The sequence below is a fragment of the Podarcis bocagei genome (genome assembly GCF_964188305.1).
Source record: "Podarcis bocagei genome assembly, chromosome: 3".
Taxonomy (NCBI): domain Eukaryota; kingdom Metazoa; phylum Chordata; class Lepidosauria; order Squamata; family Lacertidae; genus Podarcis; species Podarcis bocagei.
This window is the reverse complement of record NC_138127.1, coordinates 94,335,618-94,356,052: the sequence shown is the minus strand read 5'-3', so window position 1 is coordinate 94,356,052 and position 20,435 is coordinate 94,335,618. Positions and strand designations below refer to the sequence as shown.

The 20,435-nt window shown below is 44.9% G+C and overlaps 1 protein-coding gene and 1 long non-coding RNA gene across 4 annotated transcripts in view; one reads left to right on the top strand and one right to left on the bottom strand.

Annotated features, from left to right (window-relative positions):
* The window catches only part of ATL2 (atlastin GTPase 2), a 31,344-nt gene extending 30,345 nt beyond the window's left edge, over nt 1-999 (bottom strand). Inside the window, exon 1 of one of the 3 annotated variants that reach the window (XM_081188634.1) lies at nt 805-999. In XM_081188634.1, the coding sequence (XP_081044760.1) occupies nt 805-874 (70 nt within the window). In that variant the 5' untranslated portion in view covers nt 875-999. The remainder of the gene's footprint in view (nt 1-804) is intronic. The other 2 variants (XM_081188635.1, XM_081188636.1) reach the window with 2 other exon arrangements.
* Nucleotides 1,000-1,064: 65 nt separating this feature from the next.
* LOC308584210 overlaps nt 1,065-20,435 on the top strand; it is a 31,318-nt gene continuing 11,947 nt past the window's right edge. Inside the window, exon 1 of the long non-coding RNA XR_014006643.1 lies at nt 1,065-1,185. This is a non-coding gene — a long non-coding RNA (uncharacterized lncRNA). The remainder of the gene's footprint in view (nt 1,186-20,435) is intronic.

The following is a 20,435-nucleotide window of genomic DNA, read 5'->3' as shown; positions in this document are numbered from 1 at the left end:
CACCCGGGAAGGAGGCCACAAACTCCCATGCCCCGCAGACCAGCTAGCCTCTACCACGTGGGGCACTGGCTCTTTCCGCCCGGCTCTGTACACCCGCCAGAGCTTGCAACACAACATGCCTCCGAGGCACTGCTGTGTGTGTGTGTGTGTGTGTGTGTGTGTGTGTGTGTGTGTGTGTGTCTTAAGACACAGACACACACACATTCTCTCTTCTCTAAGGGGGTGGGGGAGAAGACTCTGGCCTGTCGTAGCGATTCCTAATCCACTAGAGATCCTACAGATCTTTCCCCTCCACGCATCAGCCACGCTGTGTCACCCGCCTCCTCCCTGGCCCGCCTAACAGACCCACGGACTCCCCTTACTTAGCACCTGCAGGCGCAGCCCCGCCAGCAGATGCCTGCCAACGCCCTCCTGGGGGCAAGGCGGCTGCCCAACCACCCACCGACCTCCCCCGAGGAGCAGGAGGCCTTACGGCACCCACCCCGCTTCCCCCAGACCAGCACAGACCGTGCCGCGGCCTGGCCGGAGCCGGGGAGCGGGGAAAGGCCGAGGGACCGCTCCCGTCGGCGCTCTGTTTCCCACCCCCCACGCCCCTCGATTCGTCCTCCCGCCACGCTGCGCCCCTGTGAGGGAAGCCAGTCCCGCCCGCAGCCGTTACGGGAGCGAGAGAGAGAGAGAGACCGGGGGACGGGGAGGCAGCGGGGGAGCTCTAGGCCCCGGGCCCCCGCCCAGAGCGGCGAGGCTCCGCGCTCTTCCCTCTCTCGCCGCCGCGCCTTCCAGACCCCAGGCAGGCGCCCGGTTTACCTGCCAAGTCCGGCTGTAGCCGGGGCAGCGCTACTCGCTGCCCGAACCGAGCCGCGTCCCCTTCCGCCATCTTGTCCAGGTTTAAAATTAACTCCCCGTGACGTCAAACGCCGCCGCGAGCCCTTTATCGGCGCCCGCGCCGAGCCCGCCGAGGTGGTCCTAGCGCCGGCATGATCTGCCCGCGCGCGCGCGGCGTGCTCTCCCTCCTGCTCCCTCTCCTCTCCCCTCCCCCTCCCCCTGTCAACCGACAAGGCGCCTGCGCGATCGTTCCGACCGTTTTCCCGCTCACCTCGGCTCTTCTGCTGGCTGTCGCCGCCGTAGGCAAAACGACGCCTCCCGGGTCCTAAAGCCGTTGCTCGTACATCCCGCGCTGGAAAGTCGGTAGGCTACGGATTATTTGTTTCTTCCTTTCATTTTAGGGCCCCTACGAGCTCAGCCACTGGTCTTGTTTGCCGTGACTGCGGCCCAATAGCGGAAAGATGTGAGAGTTGAAAGGGGTGGGGGCCTCTGAGCATGCACAGAGTGCATTTGTCCCCCCCTATCAAAAACCAAAGTCTGACCTGGTTCTTAAGCCTAGTAGGGTGTTAGGAAAGAGGTGGAGAGGCTTCCAGCTCATGGCAGGCTAGAACTCCAACTTTATTTTTAAAAAGACATTATAGGGTACAGTGGTGATCAAAGTAATTTGCTGCACAATCCTATATACATGCCTACTCAAAATTAAGGCCCATTGAGTTCAGTGGGGCTTATTCCCAGGTGAGTAACTACAGGAGTGCAGCCTGCAATCTTATGCCAACAGTTTAACTGTCATTCACTGACGATGCTATTTTGATGCAGAAAACGGAATCCTCACCACCACTTTGAGTGAAGCGAGTAATTTTTTTGTTTCCTTTTCCCACAAAGACTCTGCTGATGGAAGCTTCTGTTTTGTTTTTAATTGTACCTCTACCCACATCCACCTTGAATTCAATGGGGCTTATTCTTGGACAAGTACTTTACAAAGTACTGTAAATACATCAGTTCCTACTGTTTACTTAAGTACATTTAAGGTTAACAGGACCTGGATTTCTTTTTGCACCAGGCAAGTCCTAACTTTCCCCCTCTGTTGTGTGGCAAGCCTCAACTTGGACAAGCTGAGGTGGGAGAGAGTTCAGTCTGTGCTCAACACAGAGCTCTGAAGTTGCTAAGGATTCTTGACATGAGGATATTGGCTCTTTGAGGAGAAATAAAGTTGCAAAATCATAACACAAAAACCCTGTTAATGCCATTTTGCATTTAGTATAATAGGTTGCCATTTTGCTTGGGAAGTGTCCAAATTTCCTCTGCCTGAGCAGATGCCAGTTTCATAGTTTTGGCACCACCCCAGATCTTTTGAACCCATTCATTAGTTTCTGGGGGTTTGTTGCTCTTCTTCCAATATCGTGCATTTAATAGGAGGGATCTAGTGTAAAATGAAAGAGAGCAGCACTCACATTCTCTCAGGCACAGCAATCATTCTATGAATGGAAGGGGCTTCCGTTCAAGGAGCCAACTGCATCGGATCTCCCTTCCCCCCAATATTTTTCTCAGCTATCAGCAGATTTGCTGTCAATTTCTGCCATTTGCTTGAAACAATCTCCTTCAAATAATCAAAGCATTATCAGTGGGTCCCTTGATAAATTTATTCCTGTACAGTAATCCTGATTATAAAAATATAAAAAATCCTTCCAGTAGCACCTTAAAGACCAACTACTTAGTTGGTCTTTAAGGTGCTACTGGAAGGATTTTTTTTATTTTGACTATGGCAGACCAACACGGCTATCTATCTGTACCTGATTATAAAAGCAAAGAACTTGTTCCAGATAAATAGCTATACAGGGTTCACAACATATGTCATGTATATTTTTGAAGAGAAAATATTAAACTCAAATCCATATTTTTTACTTTGGTCTTGTGGACCTATCTTTTGGGATGTGTTGGGAGGAAATTGTGTTACAGAGAAAGTATTATCACAAGGAATGTGATAAGAGCTTCACTGTCACTTTCACACATGAAAATTGTTACTTCAGCTTTGAAATTGGAGAAATGTCTTCCAGTGCTGTGCTCTTTGAAAAGAGAATGCTTTCTGTGAGAATGTGGTTGTGCTAATTCAGAAAGACAGCCACTGATAAATTAGGAACAAATATTAAAAATTAAAAGATACACTACTGGTTATAGAGTGATTTTTTCAATCTTGCATGTATTTGCTTGGCTGTACTGAAGAACAATGACCAAAGAAAGATTGGGAAGTTATTTTGACTACGGCTGTCTTGGTTTGAATGGTTTACCAAAGACATTGAAAGTACAGCAGCACATTTAATACCCTATCAAGATCCAAAATGCACTTTCAGTGTTGTGCATGCGCAGTTCCTTTGCTTACTGTCAAAAATACATAGCCTGCAATCCAAAAAGTTATCTCTTTCATGATCCCAATGGGAATTTTTCTGACTTTCCCCCCATTCACCAGAGGTCTACAATGCAATATTGCAATTTGCTTTTGAACTTCCACTCCATTTCAAAAGTTATTTGTCATGGGGGCAGTTGTCGAAAGTACTCATGAGCTGGTGCATGGGTGAAGAATCTCTGGTTCTCCCATTGTTGAACTACAACTGCATCATCCCTGACTATTGGCCATGCTGGCTGGAGCTGATGGGAGTTGGAGTCCAACAGTAAGTGGAAGACCACAGATTCCTCATCCCTGAGCTCATAAAATTGTTTTCATGATTTATTGGATCCTGGCTATAATGAACAACACTGGGAAAGACATCAAAGCTCTAACATATATCTTTTGTTATCTTCTGTGCTTCTCTGCATGGCCTTATTTTAAGTCACAAAAGAAAGTTTCCTGAGAGTCTCAGCTCTCATTTTCACCCCCCGCCTGTGTCTACTGTACGTCTGTTTATTTCCCTGCCCCCCAGATAATTTGCCTGGGTTCAGAGTTCCTTCTTCCAAGAAGGGGCAAGCACTGCATTATGCTATCTGAAATTACTGTCTTTAAAAATATCACTACACACTCCAGACAACATCAAGCACTGTTAATATTGTACTGATTCCAACTGCAGACCTATAGCATGTGTTTAAATTTATCCTACTGAAATTAGTGAGGCATTTAGAAGTGTTTAACTTGGTCTAGATTGTGCCAGATATATTTAGAAAGGGGACACGCTGCAGACGACCTAGTCGGAGGAGGGGAAGGAGGCTGGGTAACTTTCTAAAACTGATGACATTGGTGGAAACCAAGCACAGAAAGAAGATTCTAAAAGTGCATCCCAACTGTTTGTGAGATTTTTTCCAGCTGCTAATAATGCCCAGCTCAGAGCATGAATTAAGATAGATTGAGAAAGCCAATTCCCTGAATAATCTGTTCATTTATATATGAGAAGATCCATTCAGTTCTCATGATGTTGATTGCTTTGGGAGGAAGAAATCAGTAAAAAAAAAAAGAAAATGCTTTCACGCCATGACTTAAAATCTGTGTTGCTAGGGATCGGGTACCATGAAGGTCACCATAGTTCTTAGTCCATTCTGACTGTCTTTGCTTCTTGAGACTGTTCAGGTATCAGTTCATTACTATTTTGCTTCTTATTCTTTGATTACTTATTTACAACTATCTCATTTTCAACCAACAGAAATATATTTATCTCTTTATTAATATGCTGCTGTTCATCAAAAAATATGGGACTGGTCTACAACAGCTATACATAAAACCATACAATAAAAACCATTTTAAAATCAGAGCTCAGCTCTCTGCTGTGGAAAGATGTGTTCTTAATGGCCCACGTGAGCCTAATGGAATGTAGAACTTTTCATCAGGCATTTAAAAAGTTGAAACAGAAGGTGCCTGTTGAAATTCTGTTGGCAGAGCATTCCACAAAGCTGGCCGGATGACACCAAAGGCTTGGTTTCTTGTTGCTGTCAGAGGAGCCTCCCCAGCTTAAAATAACAACTAACAACAGCCCTGCGGATGGTCTCAGTGATTGATCTGGGATATAAGGGTTCAGGCAGTCCCTAAGGAACCCTGGGATCTAAGTTGTTCAGGGGGCATAAGTTTCAACAAGGACATCACATTCTGCATTCTGCACCAGCTGGAGTTGCCTCACCAGGCCCAAAGACAGCCCCATGTAGATCTCATTGCAGTAATCCACCCTCAAGGTGGCCAAAGCATGAACTACACCGGTCAAGCTATCCCCATGCAGGAATGGCTCTAGCCGGCTAACCCAACAAAGCTGGTAAAAGACATTCCTAGCCACAGAAGACACTTGCGCACCTAATGACAACGATTTATTTAGAAGTACCCCCAAGATACGCACTTGCTCCTTCAGAGGGAGTGCATCTGCAGCAGATAACTTTCCTATCTCCAGGACATGAGGACCATCTACCCAAAGATCCTCTGTCTCACCAGGATTCAAGCCCTCATCCAGTCCACCACTGCATTCAGACACTGATCCGGATATTTCACAGCCTCACCTGATTCAGGGGTTATGGAGAAGTAGAGTTGTGTGTCCTCAGAGTACCCATTGCTCCACAGCTCCTAATGACTGCTTGATGACACCTCAAAGTCAGGGATTGAAGTGGAAATTGAGGGAGATACTGGAGCCCTGCATCTAAAACACAATAAGTTATTCCTCACTTAGAAAATGAACACTCTTTAGAAAATGAACACTCTTTGTCTCTTCCCATTCATTTTATGTATTATTATGTTTATATCCCACCTTTTCTCCCAGGAGCTCAAAGTGGTATATAGATGGTTCTTCCCTTTCCCATTTCGCTCTCTCAACAACCCTTTGAGGTTTTTAAGCAGAGGTTGGATGGCCATCTGTTGTGCATGGTTTAGTTGAGATTCCTGCATTGCAGGGGGTTGGGATAGATGACCCTTGAACCCCCTTCCAACTCTACAATTCTACAATTCAATGATTAAGCTGAAAGACAGTGAGTGGCTCACGGTCACCCAGCAAACTTCATGAGTGGGGATTTGAACCCTGCTCTCCCACGTCCTAGTCCAGTACTCTAACCACTATGCCAAGCTGGCTCCCCATGTCTGGGTCTAGCCTGCATGCTACTTTAAACATGCAGGAATTTCTTAAAAGAGCCTACGTGTGGTGCCTTGCCTCCACTGCTCCCATAACAGCAGCCCTCTCCTCATAATTTTTCCGCACGTTGTGGAAACTTTCCACATGAACGCTATCTGTTTCTAGCAGCAGCTGCTGCTCTCTGCATCAAGCGGAGGAATCTTACAAAGACCACTGTAATACTTTTATTACAGTGCTTTCCCCTAAGTCAAGGGTGTGGAATCTGTCGCCCTCCGTTGCTCTTGTTGAACTACAGCTCCCATCATCCCTGAGCATTGGCCATTCTGGTTGGGGCTGATGGGAGTTGGAGGACTTCCATGTTGCGGGAGACTGCCTTAACCAATAGCGAAAAGATTATGTTCCTGTCTAAGGAGAAAATGGCATTGGCATAGGGAGGACCCACAGCACACATGTAAAGCACATCCAACACTCATTTAAAGCACATGGCTGGGAACTATAGTTTGATAAGGGTGGTGTGAATTTTAGCTGTGTGGGGGGCAAACTACAGTTCCCGGGATTCTTTGTGGGAGTCACATGCTCTGAATATGTGCTCTGAATGTGGCTCTGCCAATAGGTTCTATGGAAAGGAATAGGAACCTCAAATGAGCATTCAGAGGAACTGTCTTTGACAAGTTGGTATCCTTTAATATTACCCCATCTCCATCTGCCACCACATGCAGCCTGTCTAACTCTGCCTAATGAGGCCCAGTTTACCAAAAGCCTTAACATGCTGTTTACTACCATGGCATCAGTACATTTGCAAAGTGTACAGCAACACTTAAAATACGATCAATGCATTCATTTTCATCCAGCAAATCTTTATCACATGTTCATTGCCTGATGCTTTCAACCCTAATAACAATGCGTAGATTTTTTTAAATTAAAAAAAAAGGAAAAGAGGGTGCTACCAGATGGATGTTTATTGTGGGATCGGTAGTCATGTATGCAAACCTTTTGCAGTGTCCACACAATATTGTTGGCATCAAAATTCCATCCCATATTCCCCCCACCCCATTTAACTCAGATTTACCCCTTCCACAAAAAATCACTAGGGCTTTTTTTTGGGGGGGGGGTTAAACTAGTTACCAGCAACCCATTTGTGATATCTGAATGACCTGTTTGCAATATCAAGCTCACTTTTGGAAAGACCCAGAAAGCAGAGCCAAGACCCAGATATATTTTGCAAAGTAACATGTCACACTCCAAAGATCTCAGTAGCTGGGCTTTCAATTTATATAACTCTTCAGAGGCTTATGGATTGAAATAGAGGAAGTACTGTAAAAACACAGCGGCCATAGACAACAATACAATTCTTTATTTTTGCGATAATCATTAACGGGGGAAAGGACAACAGGTTCATTGAAAGTTTGCAGGCTGCCACCGCTGTTGAGTGTTACACAACCGCTCTAGAGATTTAAAGCCAGGGCCCTGGCAGGACTACAAAAACAGAATAAGATGTGAGAGGAAGTTTCTTGCACTCTCTCTCTCTTTCTTTCTCTGAACCAGCATCTGAAATCGGGATGACCAAAGCTTTTCAGGAAATTACATTGGGCAGTAAATTTGAAATTAGACCCAAGTTCACACAGTAGAATCCACCGTTGCTGTAACATCTGTACCCAAATCCAGAACGTGGAACTTCTCTCCCACCTAGGACCCCTAAGGTGAACTGCCCAAGATGGGTAAAGAACAGCTGGCAGAAAATGCAGCACTGTTGATCAAGCAAGGGCAACAAGCCAAACTCTCCTGGTATTTATGTCAAGCCTGGCCAACCCAGAGGCTTTATCCTGTTAATGTCTTCTGCTGACATTCATCTCCAGGTGCCTTCAGAGGTAAGGCAGGTGTCAACTGGCGAGCAGGCTATTTTTGGCTGTCACTGCCATCTATCTGTCTTGGGACACAGTGGAGGAGTGCACTTTGGAGGGTGAAGTCGAAATGTTGGACAGTTGCCGTGCCTAATTTGGCTGTAGAGGTCAGCTGCAAGAGAGGCATGTTTTGTTGCAGCCAGGGCAGATGAAGGCGTCCACTTTTGCTGCTGCAGATGCACCATGACGCTTCTCCTCTCTGCACTCCTCCCAGCAGTCATTCCTCCTCTGGTCACTGCTACAGATGCATGACCTGACTGTCTCCAGGCAATTCAGTCATCTGCAAGGGATTCCCACAGAGCACGGTTGATGTTGCCAGCCTTCACGCCCCACTAACGCAGTGCCCTTCCCATGGAGGCTTACCTGGCACCAGTATTATTCTATCTTAAGGCGCCAAACGAAAACCTTTCTTGCAGGTATTGTTCTACTTGGTTCTGTAATGCCACTCCTGCTCCTTTAGCCTCACTTAGCACCCCCCCCCCCATTCTGTATTTGATCTCTGAGCACATTTAGTGTTCTCTTCAGGGTAGATGTCATTGCCTTTGTGTCACACAGGCCTGAGCTCTGGGCCTCAGAAATTAAAACGCTGACCTCACATCTGAGAGGAGTTATCTAACAGAACGTCAGCCTTCCTGCAGGTAGCCTTGATGCTGTGGAATAGCCTTGGTTCACACACAGCCGCTTCACTTCTGAAAGCAAACAAAGGACTAGCCCAGGGACAGAGCTTCTGATTTGCATTCAAAATGCCCCAGGATCAACCCCCAGCTTAGAGCCAAGGGAAACCCCTGTCTGTAACTTTGGAGAGCTGATGCTGCCAATCTGTGTACCAGGCATGTCCAAAGTCCACTTTGGTGGTCTAATCCGGCCCCTGTGGCAGTTTATTTCCCGGGGTAAAATCCTAAAAAAACCCCTCAACAACTTCAATCCTGAAAAAGGTCGACAACTTTGGTTAGCTCTTTGGTCGGCCCTCACGGCCCTTCACTTCATCAAATCTGGCCCTCTTTGAAAAAAGTTTGGACACCACTGATTACTGACCTACATGGACCAATGTCAACAAAAGAGGTTTAAAGACTTTCTCAAGGCAAATCTTTAAAAATGTAGAGTAAACACCGACAACTGGGAAGAACTTGCCTGCGAGTGCTCCAATTGGAGAACAGCCTTTACCAAAGGTGTCATGAGCTTTGAAGAAGCACGAACTCAGGACGCATGGGAGAAAAGTGCTAAGAGGAAGGCACGCTTGGCAAACCCACACCATGATCAACTTCTGCCCAGAAACCTATGTCCCCACTGTGGAAGGACGTGTGGATCCAGAATTGGCCTCCACAGTCACTTACAGACTCACTGTTAAGACCGTGTTCATGGAAGACAATCTTACTTGGCTACAAGTGATTGCCAAAGAAGAAGACGACACATAGACCAATGGCCTGATCTGTATGAGGCAGCTTCCTGTGTTTCAAAGCCAAAGAATTGTAGAACTGTAGAGTTGGAAGGGACCCCAAGGATTATCTAGTAAAACCCCCTGCAATGCAGGAATCTTAGCTAAAGCATCCATGACAGATGGCCATCCCAGAGGTGTAGCATGGAGGGTGCTGGGGGTGCAGCCCTTGAGATCTTTGAAGATGGCTATCCTACCTCCCTCTCAGTCTCCTCTTTTCTTTTCTTTTCTTTTCTTTATATAAAATATTTATTAAATTTTTTTGAAATATAACAGTAAAAATGAAAAAGAAAAAAGAAAAATACAAAATAAAAACAGTTAAAAACATACATTTTTTCTTTTACTTATTTTCTTTTAGCTTATTTCCCGGACCTCCTCATACCTCCCTTTTTTGTATTCCACTTCAATTTATTGGTTCAGCAAATCCTTACCATTAGATTTTAACCCATTTATAACCCTTTTTTCATATTCTCTTAAATCATTACAGCTGGAAACCCCTTAGTTGCTATCCAACATCATTCTATCATTCATTAATTTTACAATATTTCTGTAGATAGTCTTTAAATTTCTTCCAGTCTTCTTCCACCAACTCTTCTCCCTGGTCTCGGATTCTGCCAGTCATTTCTGCCAATTCCATATAGTCCATCTCAGTCTCCTCTTTTCCAGGCTAAACATACCCAGCTCCCTCAACTGTTCCTCATAAGGCTTAGTTTCCAGGCCCTTGATCATCTTGGTTGACCTTCTCTGCACATGTTTCAGCTTGTTAACATCCTTCTTAAATTGTGGTGCCCAGAATTGGACACAGTATTCCAGGTGAGGTCTGACTAAGGCAGAATAGTGTGGTATGTTTCCCTTGACCTGGACACTCTACTTCTGTTGGTAGAAAAGCCTTTTTAATTTTCATAAAGCTTATCCTTTAGAAACTGGTTATTATTGTGTTCCGTGCCCTGCTTTGTTGGCTGATATTGCTGCTGTTCTATTACTTTATTGTTCATTGTTTTAGTTTATTTTATTGTTGGTTTTGTAGATGTTGTTAAAGCCATTTACAGGTTTATCAGTAACTATACAACTATACAAAGATTCTTCCAATAAAGCAAATCTGGCCTACAATCTTTGCACTGTAAATGCATAAGAATCCAGGTTTTTTTCTCTTTTTTTGCAATAAATCTTAAAGCTGATCATTATAATCCCCTACAACTGCTAAAGCTCATGTTGGCACCCTTTGCCAAACCTTACCTAATCACTTGAACTGCTGGTTCTGAGATGACCTACATGTGCCAAAAAACTGATCATTTGCAAACCTTAGTGTTTAGGGCAGTATAGTCTTCTGATTTCAGTACAATTTACATCTGAGTAAACAAGCGCAGCATTGGCTGCCCATTCTATTATAGCCAACAGGACCAAATGAAGTAAATAAAAGAACCTGTCTGCCGCTGAGAGCACTGGTAAGCTCTTAAACAGGTATGTAACCCTGTTTAATAAAGCTGTTTTGTTACCACCAGCCGAGTAAGTAATGACTATAGTAAAGGTTCAACAGACAACATCTTAGGACAAAGATTTTGCTTTATTATGTTGGGGCAGCCAACATGGTATCCTCCAAATATTGTTGGACTCAGAAACCTACTCAGCCTGAGACCCCCTGGGCCAATCCGTAAGAATGATGACATACCCTCCAACACATTGAAGCCAAAATCTGAGGCGCCATCTTCCCGTTTTTTAATCACGAGAGCATAGCGGCTGTTCGGATTGCCACAATCTCAGCCCTGGAAAAAAAAGTGCTTTATTTGAGGGGAAATCGCGTGAGATCCCAGCAACCAAAATGGCCACTGTGGTCCCTCAATGAAAAAAAACCATAGGATGTCTCGATTTTTCTGGGACACTTGCAGAGTATGTGGTAGGAACTGAAGTCTGACAACGTGGGGGATATCACATTGGCTACCCCTGTAGTTCTGTACTCACGTCCTGAAAACAGGGACCCTGTCTGATAAATAAGGACTGTGTGTAAATCTGTATAAAATCTGGAGATTCTGACTCCAGCAGAGGTTGCTCTAAAAACTATTATAACCTTTATGCCAGAGGATTCTGCCAGCAAAGAGAAGGGTTACTGCTGGCACAATTTATCTCTGCACGTATACTGGAACATAATTATACAACAGGCTGTAGAGGGTCATGGTGCCCCAGTTACCCTGTAATACAAAATGACTCTTCATGCGCTGTCACAGTTGAATACAGAAATACGGCTCCCATTCTTAACCAGTGGGGCGGGGGAGCAGAGAATCACAGATAGGTGAAGCATACAGAAAGAGACACAGTGCAAATTCTGTGGGGCGGAAGAATGGATTTTTTTTTGTCTTCAGTATATCTGAAGGAGCGTCTCCACCCCCTTCATTCTACCTAGGCGCTGAGGGCCTTCTGGCAGTTCCCTCACTGTGAGAGGCCAAGTTACAGGGAACCAGGCAGAGGGGCCTTCTCGGTAGTGGCGCCCGCCCTGTGGAACGTCTTCCCACCAGATTGCAAAGAGAACAACAACTACCAGACTTTTAGAAGGCATCTGAAGGCAGCCCTGTTTAGGGAAACTTTTAATGTTTGATGCATTACTGTATTTTAATATTTTGTTGGAAGCAGCCCAAAGTGGCTGGGGAAGCCCAGCCAGATGGGTGGGGTATAAATATATTATTATTATTATTATTATTATTATTATTATTATTATTATTATTATTATTTTCCTTGGTATGGTTCAGCACAGAGCATTTAAATGAATGAATTGATAAGACTTCCTCTAAAGAAGAGTCAAACTGCTGCAACTTGAGAGCAGTACATGTGAAAAGGATCTAGGAGTCTTGGTTGACCACAAACTTGACATGAGCCAACAGTGTGACGCGGCAGCTAAAAAAGCCAATGCAATTCTGGGCTGCATCAATAGGAGTATAGCATCTAGATCAAGGGAAGTAATAGTGCCACTGTATTCTGCTCTGGTCAGACCTCACCTGGAGTACTGTGTCCAGTTCTGGGCACCACAGTTCAAGAAGGACACTGACAAACTGGAACGTGTCCAGAGGAGGGCAACCAAAATGGTCAAAGGCCTGGAAACGATGCCTTATGAGGAACGGCTAAGGGAGCTGGGCATGTTTAGCCTGGAGAAGAGGAGGTTAAGGGGTGATATGATAGCCATGTTCAAATATATAAAAGGAGGGAGAAAGGTTGTTTTCTGCTGCTCCAGAGAAGCGGACACGGAGCAATGGATCCAAACTACAAGAAAGAAGATTCCACCTAAACATTAGGAAGAACTTCCTGACAGTAAGAGCTGTTCGACAGTGGAATTTGCTGCCAGGGAGTGTGGTGGAGTCTTCTTCTTTGGAGGTCTTTAAGCAGAGGCTTGACAACCATATGTCAGGAGTGCTCTGATGGTGTTTCCTGCTTGGCAGGGGGTTGGACTCGATGGCCCTTGTGGTCTATTCCAACTCTATGATTCTATGAACTTAACCACACAATACCATTGTTACCAAAATGTCTTCCTCGTACCCCAGCACCTCCTGCCTATAGCACTTGACTGGCAAATTGTTAGCAGTTTATTCATGCTTGTAGGCTCAGAAGTCTTCTGAGTCAAACCCAAGGAGATCATCAGACAAGTCTAGACTAGCCTGTTCTACACTCCGGAGCTTTAAACCAACTGCAGTTAAGTGCAGAATAATATTCAGACAGTGAGGAATTCAGATAAACAGAAGCACAACTTAGGACAGGTGTAGGAAACCTGTGGCTTTCAAGATGTAGCTCCCGTCACCTCCAGCCAGAATGACCAAAAAACAAGGGATGCTGGGAGTTGTGATCCAACAACATCTGGAGAGTCACAGATCCCCACTCCCTGATTTAGAATGTGGAGATTCATATAATGTGCTTAATACTGGGCAATGTTGGTTCTTCACCACCTTGCATCACAACTTGCCTTGGGCACATGCATTTATGCTGTATCAGGTCTCAGATATGCTCCATCCCTTGTACTTCAGATGGAATGCTGACTTTTTAAGAAACACATTCATCCTTTACAAAAACGACCACTTTAAATGCCATTGAAAAACTGCTACAGTGTGTGTGCACGTCAGTGGTGTCACAGGTACTAGACAGTAGGTGCTCACCACAGTCTGCTTTACTTTAACACACTGGAGGCAGGAAAAACTTGCGCCCCTCCCCCCAATACACCTGGCTCCAGAACATTGGAATGTGAATGTTCTTTCACATCAGTAAATGTACCTTCAACTGTCTTTACTTGTACATGGGTACAAGTGTCTCTCTTCCCCATATGATTGTTGTCCACAAAGTCATAAACGGAGGTCTATGGTTGCTAGAACAATTTCTCCAATAACTCCCAGGGAATGGAGAGTTAATAATTTGCTGCAATTACAACATTCTAAACACTAAGTTACCCAACCATAACCAGGGAATGGTTAACAATAATGCAATAGCACCTTTGCCCTTTGGCCACACAGAATGCTGATCTAGTGCCATAGAAGATACTAGTCCAGAGTCTCTAAAAATGGGTGACGGGGGAAGCCAGGACAGAATTGCTGCTGTCACTTGTAGCAAAGGTGGAAGCCGTTGGCCTGAAACTTTAAAGCAAATTTGGTCAGCCTGGTGTGAACCTGATGGACTGGGGATGGCTGGAGCCAATAGGAACCGTAGTACAAAATAGCTAGGGGGCACCAAGGTCTACTTTTTTTTTTTAAATTAGATTTCCTGAGTGTGAACACAAGAGCCAAAATCATACACCAGTCTCACATCTATTCTGCCTAGTACCAGCATTTTTCATTTCCTTGTCTAAAGACAGTGCTAACAGGGGAAGCTGTCAAGGAACAAGTCTGCAGTTTTCAGTCATCAGTCTGCAAGGAGAGCAATTATAGAGTTATAGAAAAGACTAGTGCGGCAGGAGCGAGTTTCTGTGCAAAATTTTTCCTAAGGCAACGACTCAGCAAAGGCACAGACAAAATTCCGCTGACATACGCTAGGAAGCCACAAGCACCCCTGACCTGCAAATAGAACGAATGCATAAAACAATCATGTATTGTCGAAGCAAACAGCCATTACAATATTAAAGCAAATTAAAATAACAGGCCACAACAAAACACATTAAACAGAAGCAGAAAATAATAATTAGGAAACCTCACAATGGGTCAGACTAACCACAACTTTAGGCATGTGTTTGAATCACACACTTGCAATTGAATACCAGTTGCCGAAAACTGCAGGTGGGAAGAGTTCTGTTGCATCTAGTGGGATTCTGTGGTAATAGGATGCTGGACTAGATGGGTCTGATCCAGCAAGGGTCTACCTATGTCCTTAACTGGCCACATCTCTTACTGTTAGCAAAGCTCCAATCGAGATCAGGCTTTGTTTTCCCCAACCATTTCCCAAGAAGGCTGCTGACCCACAAAGCTGTTGCTTGCTCCAATTTAAAAAAAAAATCAGAGCAAATATATTCAGGGTGGCTGACATTCAGCTGGAAACCAGTCCGTCCGTCCCCCCAACATGTTACAACCCCATCCAGATAGAAATCCCTTGCGGCTACGTTGTTTAGGAAAAGAGAAGTGGTTTAAAATCGTGCCTTAAAGTCTCGTCTGCTTTGAGATATACATGAAGCAAGGTAGCAATATAAATTAAATGTTACAGCTGTAAGTTATGCTGCTATCATACATCATATAGCCCACCCCAAATTTGAGGACATTCCCACATCAAATGTTTATCCTTATAGTGCTGGCACAGTCCACACTTTTTCTGGATCTTGCTGCCGGGAAGTTAACAGCTCTTTGAAGAAATGCCAAATACTGTACAACAACCAAAAGGTTTGTTGTTCCACACAAGCGTTCCACTTGGAACAGGAGGCTCGATCCTTTGCTTGGAGATGGATTTACTTTCAGGTAGGCCCTCCACTTTCCCACTTAAGACCAGAGACTAATTTGCAGTCTACCCATGAGTGGATCTTTTCACTTGGCTTGGCATCATCCACTCAGCCGCTAGAGCCAGCCTTTGAGCAAGCGCCGCGACCTAAGCTGAATTAAAAGGAGGAATAGATCATTCTGTCGCATCACCACCATCAGTATCAGAGCTCAAAGAAAGAGCTAACAGGATGAAAGGGATACAATCTCCCACAGCAGTAAATCCAGAAAGCAGAAAATGAGTGCTGTGTTTCACAAGCGGTCAATTTCACATATCTGTATGAGGTTGGATGGATTCTATGCACGTTTGTGTGGATGTAATTCACACTTCATTCAGCAGGCTTACTCCCAAGTAAGGATGCTCAGGGTCACAGTCTCAGAGCAAAACCTTCATTTGGGATTATGTTCCTTCCAGCTCATTGCAATTTACATTTGAGTAAACAAGCACAGCATTGGCTTCCCATCCTATTAAAGCCAGCAGGGCGAAGCCAAGTAAATAAGAAGTCCTGTCTGGTGCAGAGAGCTCTTTTTAGGAGCATTGTAACATTTCTACCCGTCTTCTCCATCTATTATCTAACAGGTGGTTATCTCCTATTATCTAAGAAGAGGTTGAATGTTACTGCCCGACATAGTAAGGATTTAACTGAAGGTAGTGGAAATCTGTTCCTATTTGCATCCTTGGTAACAATGTGCCCCTGCAGAAAGCTAGCAATTCATAGAACTAGACTATCAAGTTGCACAAAGGTGGGGCACGAGACTGGTTTCTACTTAAATGCATGTTCAGGCTCGTTGTACAGGAACACCAGATTTATTTATTGCAGGCATTCCTGTTTCAATTCCCAAGCTGGGGGGGGACATTAATTAGAAGACTGCTCTTATAAATCCCTCCATTGCTTCATTTGACCATTTGTAAACATTGTCCCTATTCTGATAAGACCTTGCATGGGAGAATACCATTTAAATACACTGTAAGTGGTGTTTTCACAAATCTATATGAGTTGGTATGACCCGGACTATAGTCTCGCATGCTGAACACTGGATGGGAAGACTGGAAGCCCAGTTACGCAATCTCCACAGCTGCATATTGCTCATATATTATTTCCATGGGTGCGGCTGATCCAGTTTAGCAAGAAGCTAGCAAGGCAAGGAATGGGGATAGAGGAGTCATTCTATTTCTTTTTCATTTTAATGAGAAACTACAGTGGTACCTTGGTTCCTGAACAGCTTAGCTGCAGAGCAAATTGGCTCCCAAATGCCGCAAACCCAGAAGTAAGTGTTCTGGTTTGCAAATGTTTTTCGGAAGCCAAACATCCGATGCGGCTTCCACTTGAGTGCAGAAAGCTCCTGCAGCCAAATGGAAGTCATGCCTTGGTTTTTTAACAGTTTCGGGAGTCGAATGGACTCCCGGAATGGATTAAGTGCCAGAACCAAGGTACCACTGTACCTCATTTGCTCAGTTGGTTAGAGCGTGGTGCTGATGACGCCAAGGTTGCAGGTTCGATCCCCATATGGGGGAGCAGAATATTTCTATATTGCAGGGGGTTGGGGTAGATGACCCCCAGGGTCCGTTCCAACTCTACAATTCTATGAATATATGTACTTCTTGAACCAACAGGCAAACGGAAACACAGTTGTCCTTCAAAATTCATCCCTTACCTGAATCTACAATGCAGTTTTCCAACCAAACAACGAGTACAAAAATACATCTATTAGCACTTGTACCGGTAAAAACAACCCAGAAAAATGCTTATGTTAAGGGAAATGGCTTGCAAAGAAATGTGCCTATTACTCAAAACTGTATACAAAATGTCTTTATTAGGAGAAATTCACACTAAAATGCTTGTCGGATTTTATATATATTGCAAACTGCTACAAGTACTGGATTTAAGACTGAAAAAAGTGAGAAACAGAAAGAACCAAAAATGACAGATTTGCCCATCCCTAGCAAGGAGACAGCCATTATGAGCAATGGAGAGGCAGAAGCAGTATGGTGCAGGATATAGGGCCGGGGCACAAGGAGACTTGGATTCAAACCCCTGCGCAAAAGGTCACTTCTTTTTCAGCCTGGCCAACACCAGAGGTTCTTTGTAAGGATTCCCTGGGATAACACTCAGAACCCGAACTCCTTTGCAGGTTACTGGGACACAACTATGATCAATCAGTAAAAGCGTATTCTTAGTTTGCAACATAAACTGCTGTAATCCACAACAGCCTGCACTTTGATGCAATAGCTATGTGGCGTCCATTAATAGTGGCTGTTGCCAAATCAACTATTTCAGCCCACTCTGCAGCCTGGTGCCAACACTGTGTGACCTACATTATTGGTGCAACACCAAAGTTATTACAGCACTGAAGCCTACATGCATAATTACTAGCAGAGCAGGTTAGGTTTACAAGAGCCAGGAGATCCAGCAACTTAATAACAGACTGGACTAATCGTTTAGATTAGTCAAAATAAAAAAAATTCCTTCCAGTAGCACCTTAAAGACCAACTAAGTTAGTTCTTGGTATGAGCTTTCGTGTGCATGCACACTTCTTCAGATACACTGAAGAAGTACACAGATGTATCTGAAGAAGTGTGCATGCACACGAAAGCTCATACCAAGAACTAACTTAGTTGGTCTTTAAGGTGCTACTGGAAGGAATTTTTTTATTTTGACTATGGCAGACCAACACGGCTACCTATCTGCATTTAGATTAGGAAAGTCAAGCCCAGATCAACAGTTAAAGAAGGCCAGGAGAGCCCCGACTGGCTCTCCAGATCACCTCATCCTGTTGAGTGGACCAACTACCTTCCAGCCATCTTCAGGGGGGTGGAGCAGCAAGGCCAGCAGGAAATCAGGTCAGCAGAAACCTGATTTATTGGCAGCTTCAGGGCCTAATAATGCATAATACTTATGGTACAGTTTACTCATAGGAAACTGCTTTAATTTTATTTTTTTGTTAAGAACTACCGTATTTTTCGTCCCATAGGACGCTCCGTCCCATAGGACGCACCTAGTTTTTTTTTGGGGGGGGAAATAAAGGGGGAATTTTTTTTCCTTTATTTCCCCCCCAAAACCAGGTCAGGGAAACCGAACCAGGTCGAGGAACAGCGGGATGGCGGCTCTGCGCCTCCCTGCTGTCCCCCGAGCTTGTGGGGCTGGCCGATGTCTGCCCGGCTCGCGGGGCGCTCTGCTTCAGGGCGCCCCGCACGCCGGGCGGCAGGCTGCTATCCGCAGCCTAGACAGCCCTGCGGGACCTCCCGCAGGGTTGCCTAGGCTGCGGATGTGTTCCCGATGCGCCGGGTACTCTGCTTTCAGCCTGCCCTGCGCTCCGGGAAGCAGGCTGCTATCCACAGCCTAGACAGCCCTGCGGGAACTCCCGCAGGGCTGCCTAGGCTGCGGATGTCTTCCTGAAGCCTGGAGAGCGAGAGGGGTCGGTGCGCACTGACCCCTCTCGCTCTCCTGGCTTCAGCGAAAGCCTGCATTCGCCCCATAGGACGCACCCAGATTTCCCCTTCATTTTTGGAGGGGGAAAAGTGCGTCCTATAGGGCGAAAAATACAGTATTCCCAGCCCTGCATCTGGAACTACTGCGAACTGAGCTGTTCATCAATTAACTAGGCAACAGTGCTTTTCATATCAACGTTGAGAGTCTTTTCTGCTTTGCAATGCACCAGTTACTTTGCTAACGTTTTGCATGACACTTTACATAGGCTAATGTCATTATGATAAAAGCCATTTGATTTGTTTTTGAATAGGAATTATGGATGCATCAACACCACAAACTTACATCATTTGCAAATCACTTTTAGCCCACAAAGAATCTTGGGTGCTGTAGGTTTATTGAGTTTAGACGTATGTTTATAGGCTCCTAACAGTTTTACAGGACTACAGTGCCCAAGGTTTGTAATATGGTTGAATCTTCAGTGGGAGATCTGTTTAATTATCTGCTGGATGACCTCCGGGTGACTGTCTACCCTTTGTGCTGTTGGGAATGAATTCAGCAAATGTCTGGGATGCGTGTATTCTTTCCACATTAGCTCAAATGTGTGCTGGGTGAATCCTTTAGACTCAATAAAGGACACCCCATTCCATTGCTGCCTATCTTTAGCAGCAGCACTTGTCATCGCGGACTAGCGTGGCATTTGTTAACTGCGCTGTAACTCGCAAAGCTAATCAGGAGCATAATGGGGCAATATATTAGGCACCTCTGCGAAGCCAAGAAATGTGGTCAGATTGTTAGCAAAAAATAATCTTAACAGCACAATGGTCAAGGGTGAGAGTTGATATTAAATTGCTGATATCGTACTCCTGAACAACACTTTTATCGTGCAAAGAGCTCAGCAGTTTCCCCCTTACATTACTTCGCAGCTACCCTTCAAAGGAAGGGAAGGTCATTACTCCCATTTTACAGATAAGAACACGGGGTTGAATCCAAGCTAAGTTTGTTGAGCTCAGAACCCATCAAAATCAATAGGACAAGTTAACTATGACCTTGCCTAAGTCCCATTGATATAAATGGGATTTAAGGGCAGCAAATGCAGTTTTGTCCTATGATACCTCACCCCTGTGTCCTACAGCCCAACATCTGCCGCCTGAGGCAGCCACCTCACACCAGATGATAGGGATGGCCTTGTATAATCCTATTCACACAATCTGTTCTGTAAAGTTAATTTTAATCTGATCTGTACTGGGGCCCAATAAAGCATTGCAGAGTTGCAATCACTTGTCTCTCTGTGAATCAGTTGAAGATAATTATCATTAAGGGTGTGTTATAACACAAGCTAGAATGTAGTATAAGACTCTGCCCCACGCGGGTTTGGCAGCGTGGGGAGAGAACAGCAGAGGGAGAGATCATGAAGGCAGGCAAGTTAAACAAGTGCAGGGATTGGGAGCCCAAGGCCCACCAGATGTTCTCAGACTCCATCTCCCACCAACTCCAGCCAACATAGCCAACTGTCAGTGGTGATGGGAGGCAGAGTCAACATCTGGAAGACCACAGGTTCCCCATCCCTGAGCAAGAGATGGGCTTTGGAGCAAAACAGGTGGCACAACTATGCAGGCGTACAAAAGGGGGCAGGAGCAAAGAAAGGTTTAAAGACTTCTAAAGTGATCGAAAGTCGTAGAGTCTGAAAGGTTAAGGTCACAGGCAGGCGTTTATCAGGAGAAAGATAAGAACTTCATGCTGACATTTTGCAGAACAGTATGAACTCTCTCATACAGAAATGGAAGGTCAGTGAATAATTTTCCTTTGTGTTGTTTCCATAAATTTGCAAAGTATATTTATTTCCTTGCACAGTACAGATAAGGAAAGTGAGGGTAGCTGTGGGGGGTGGGGGT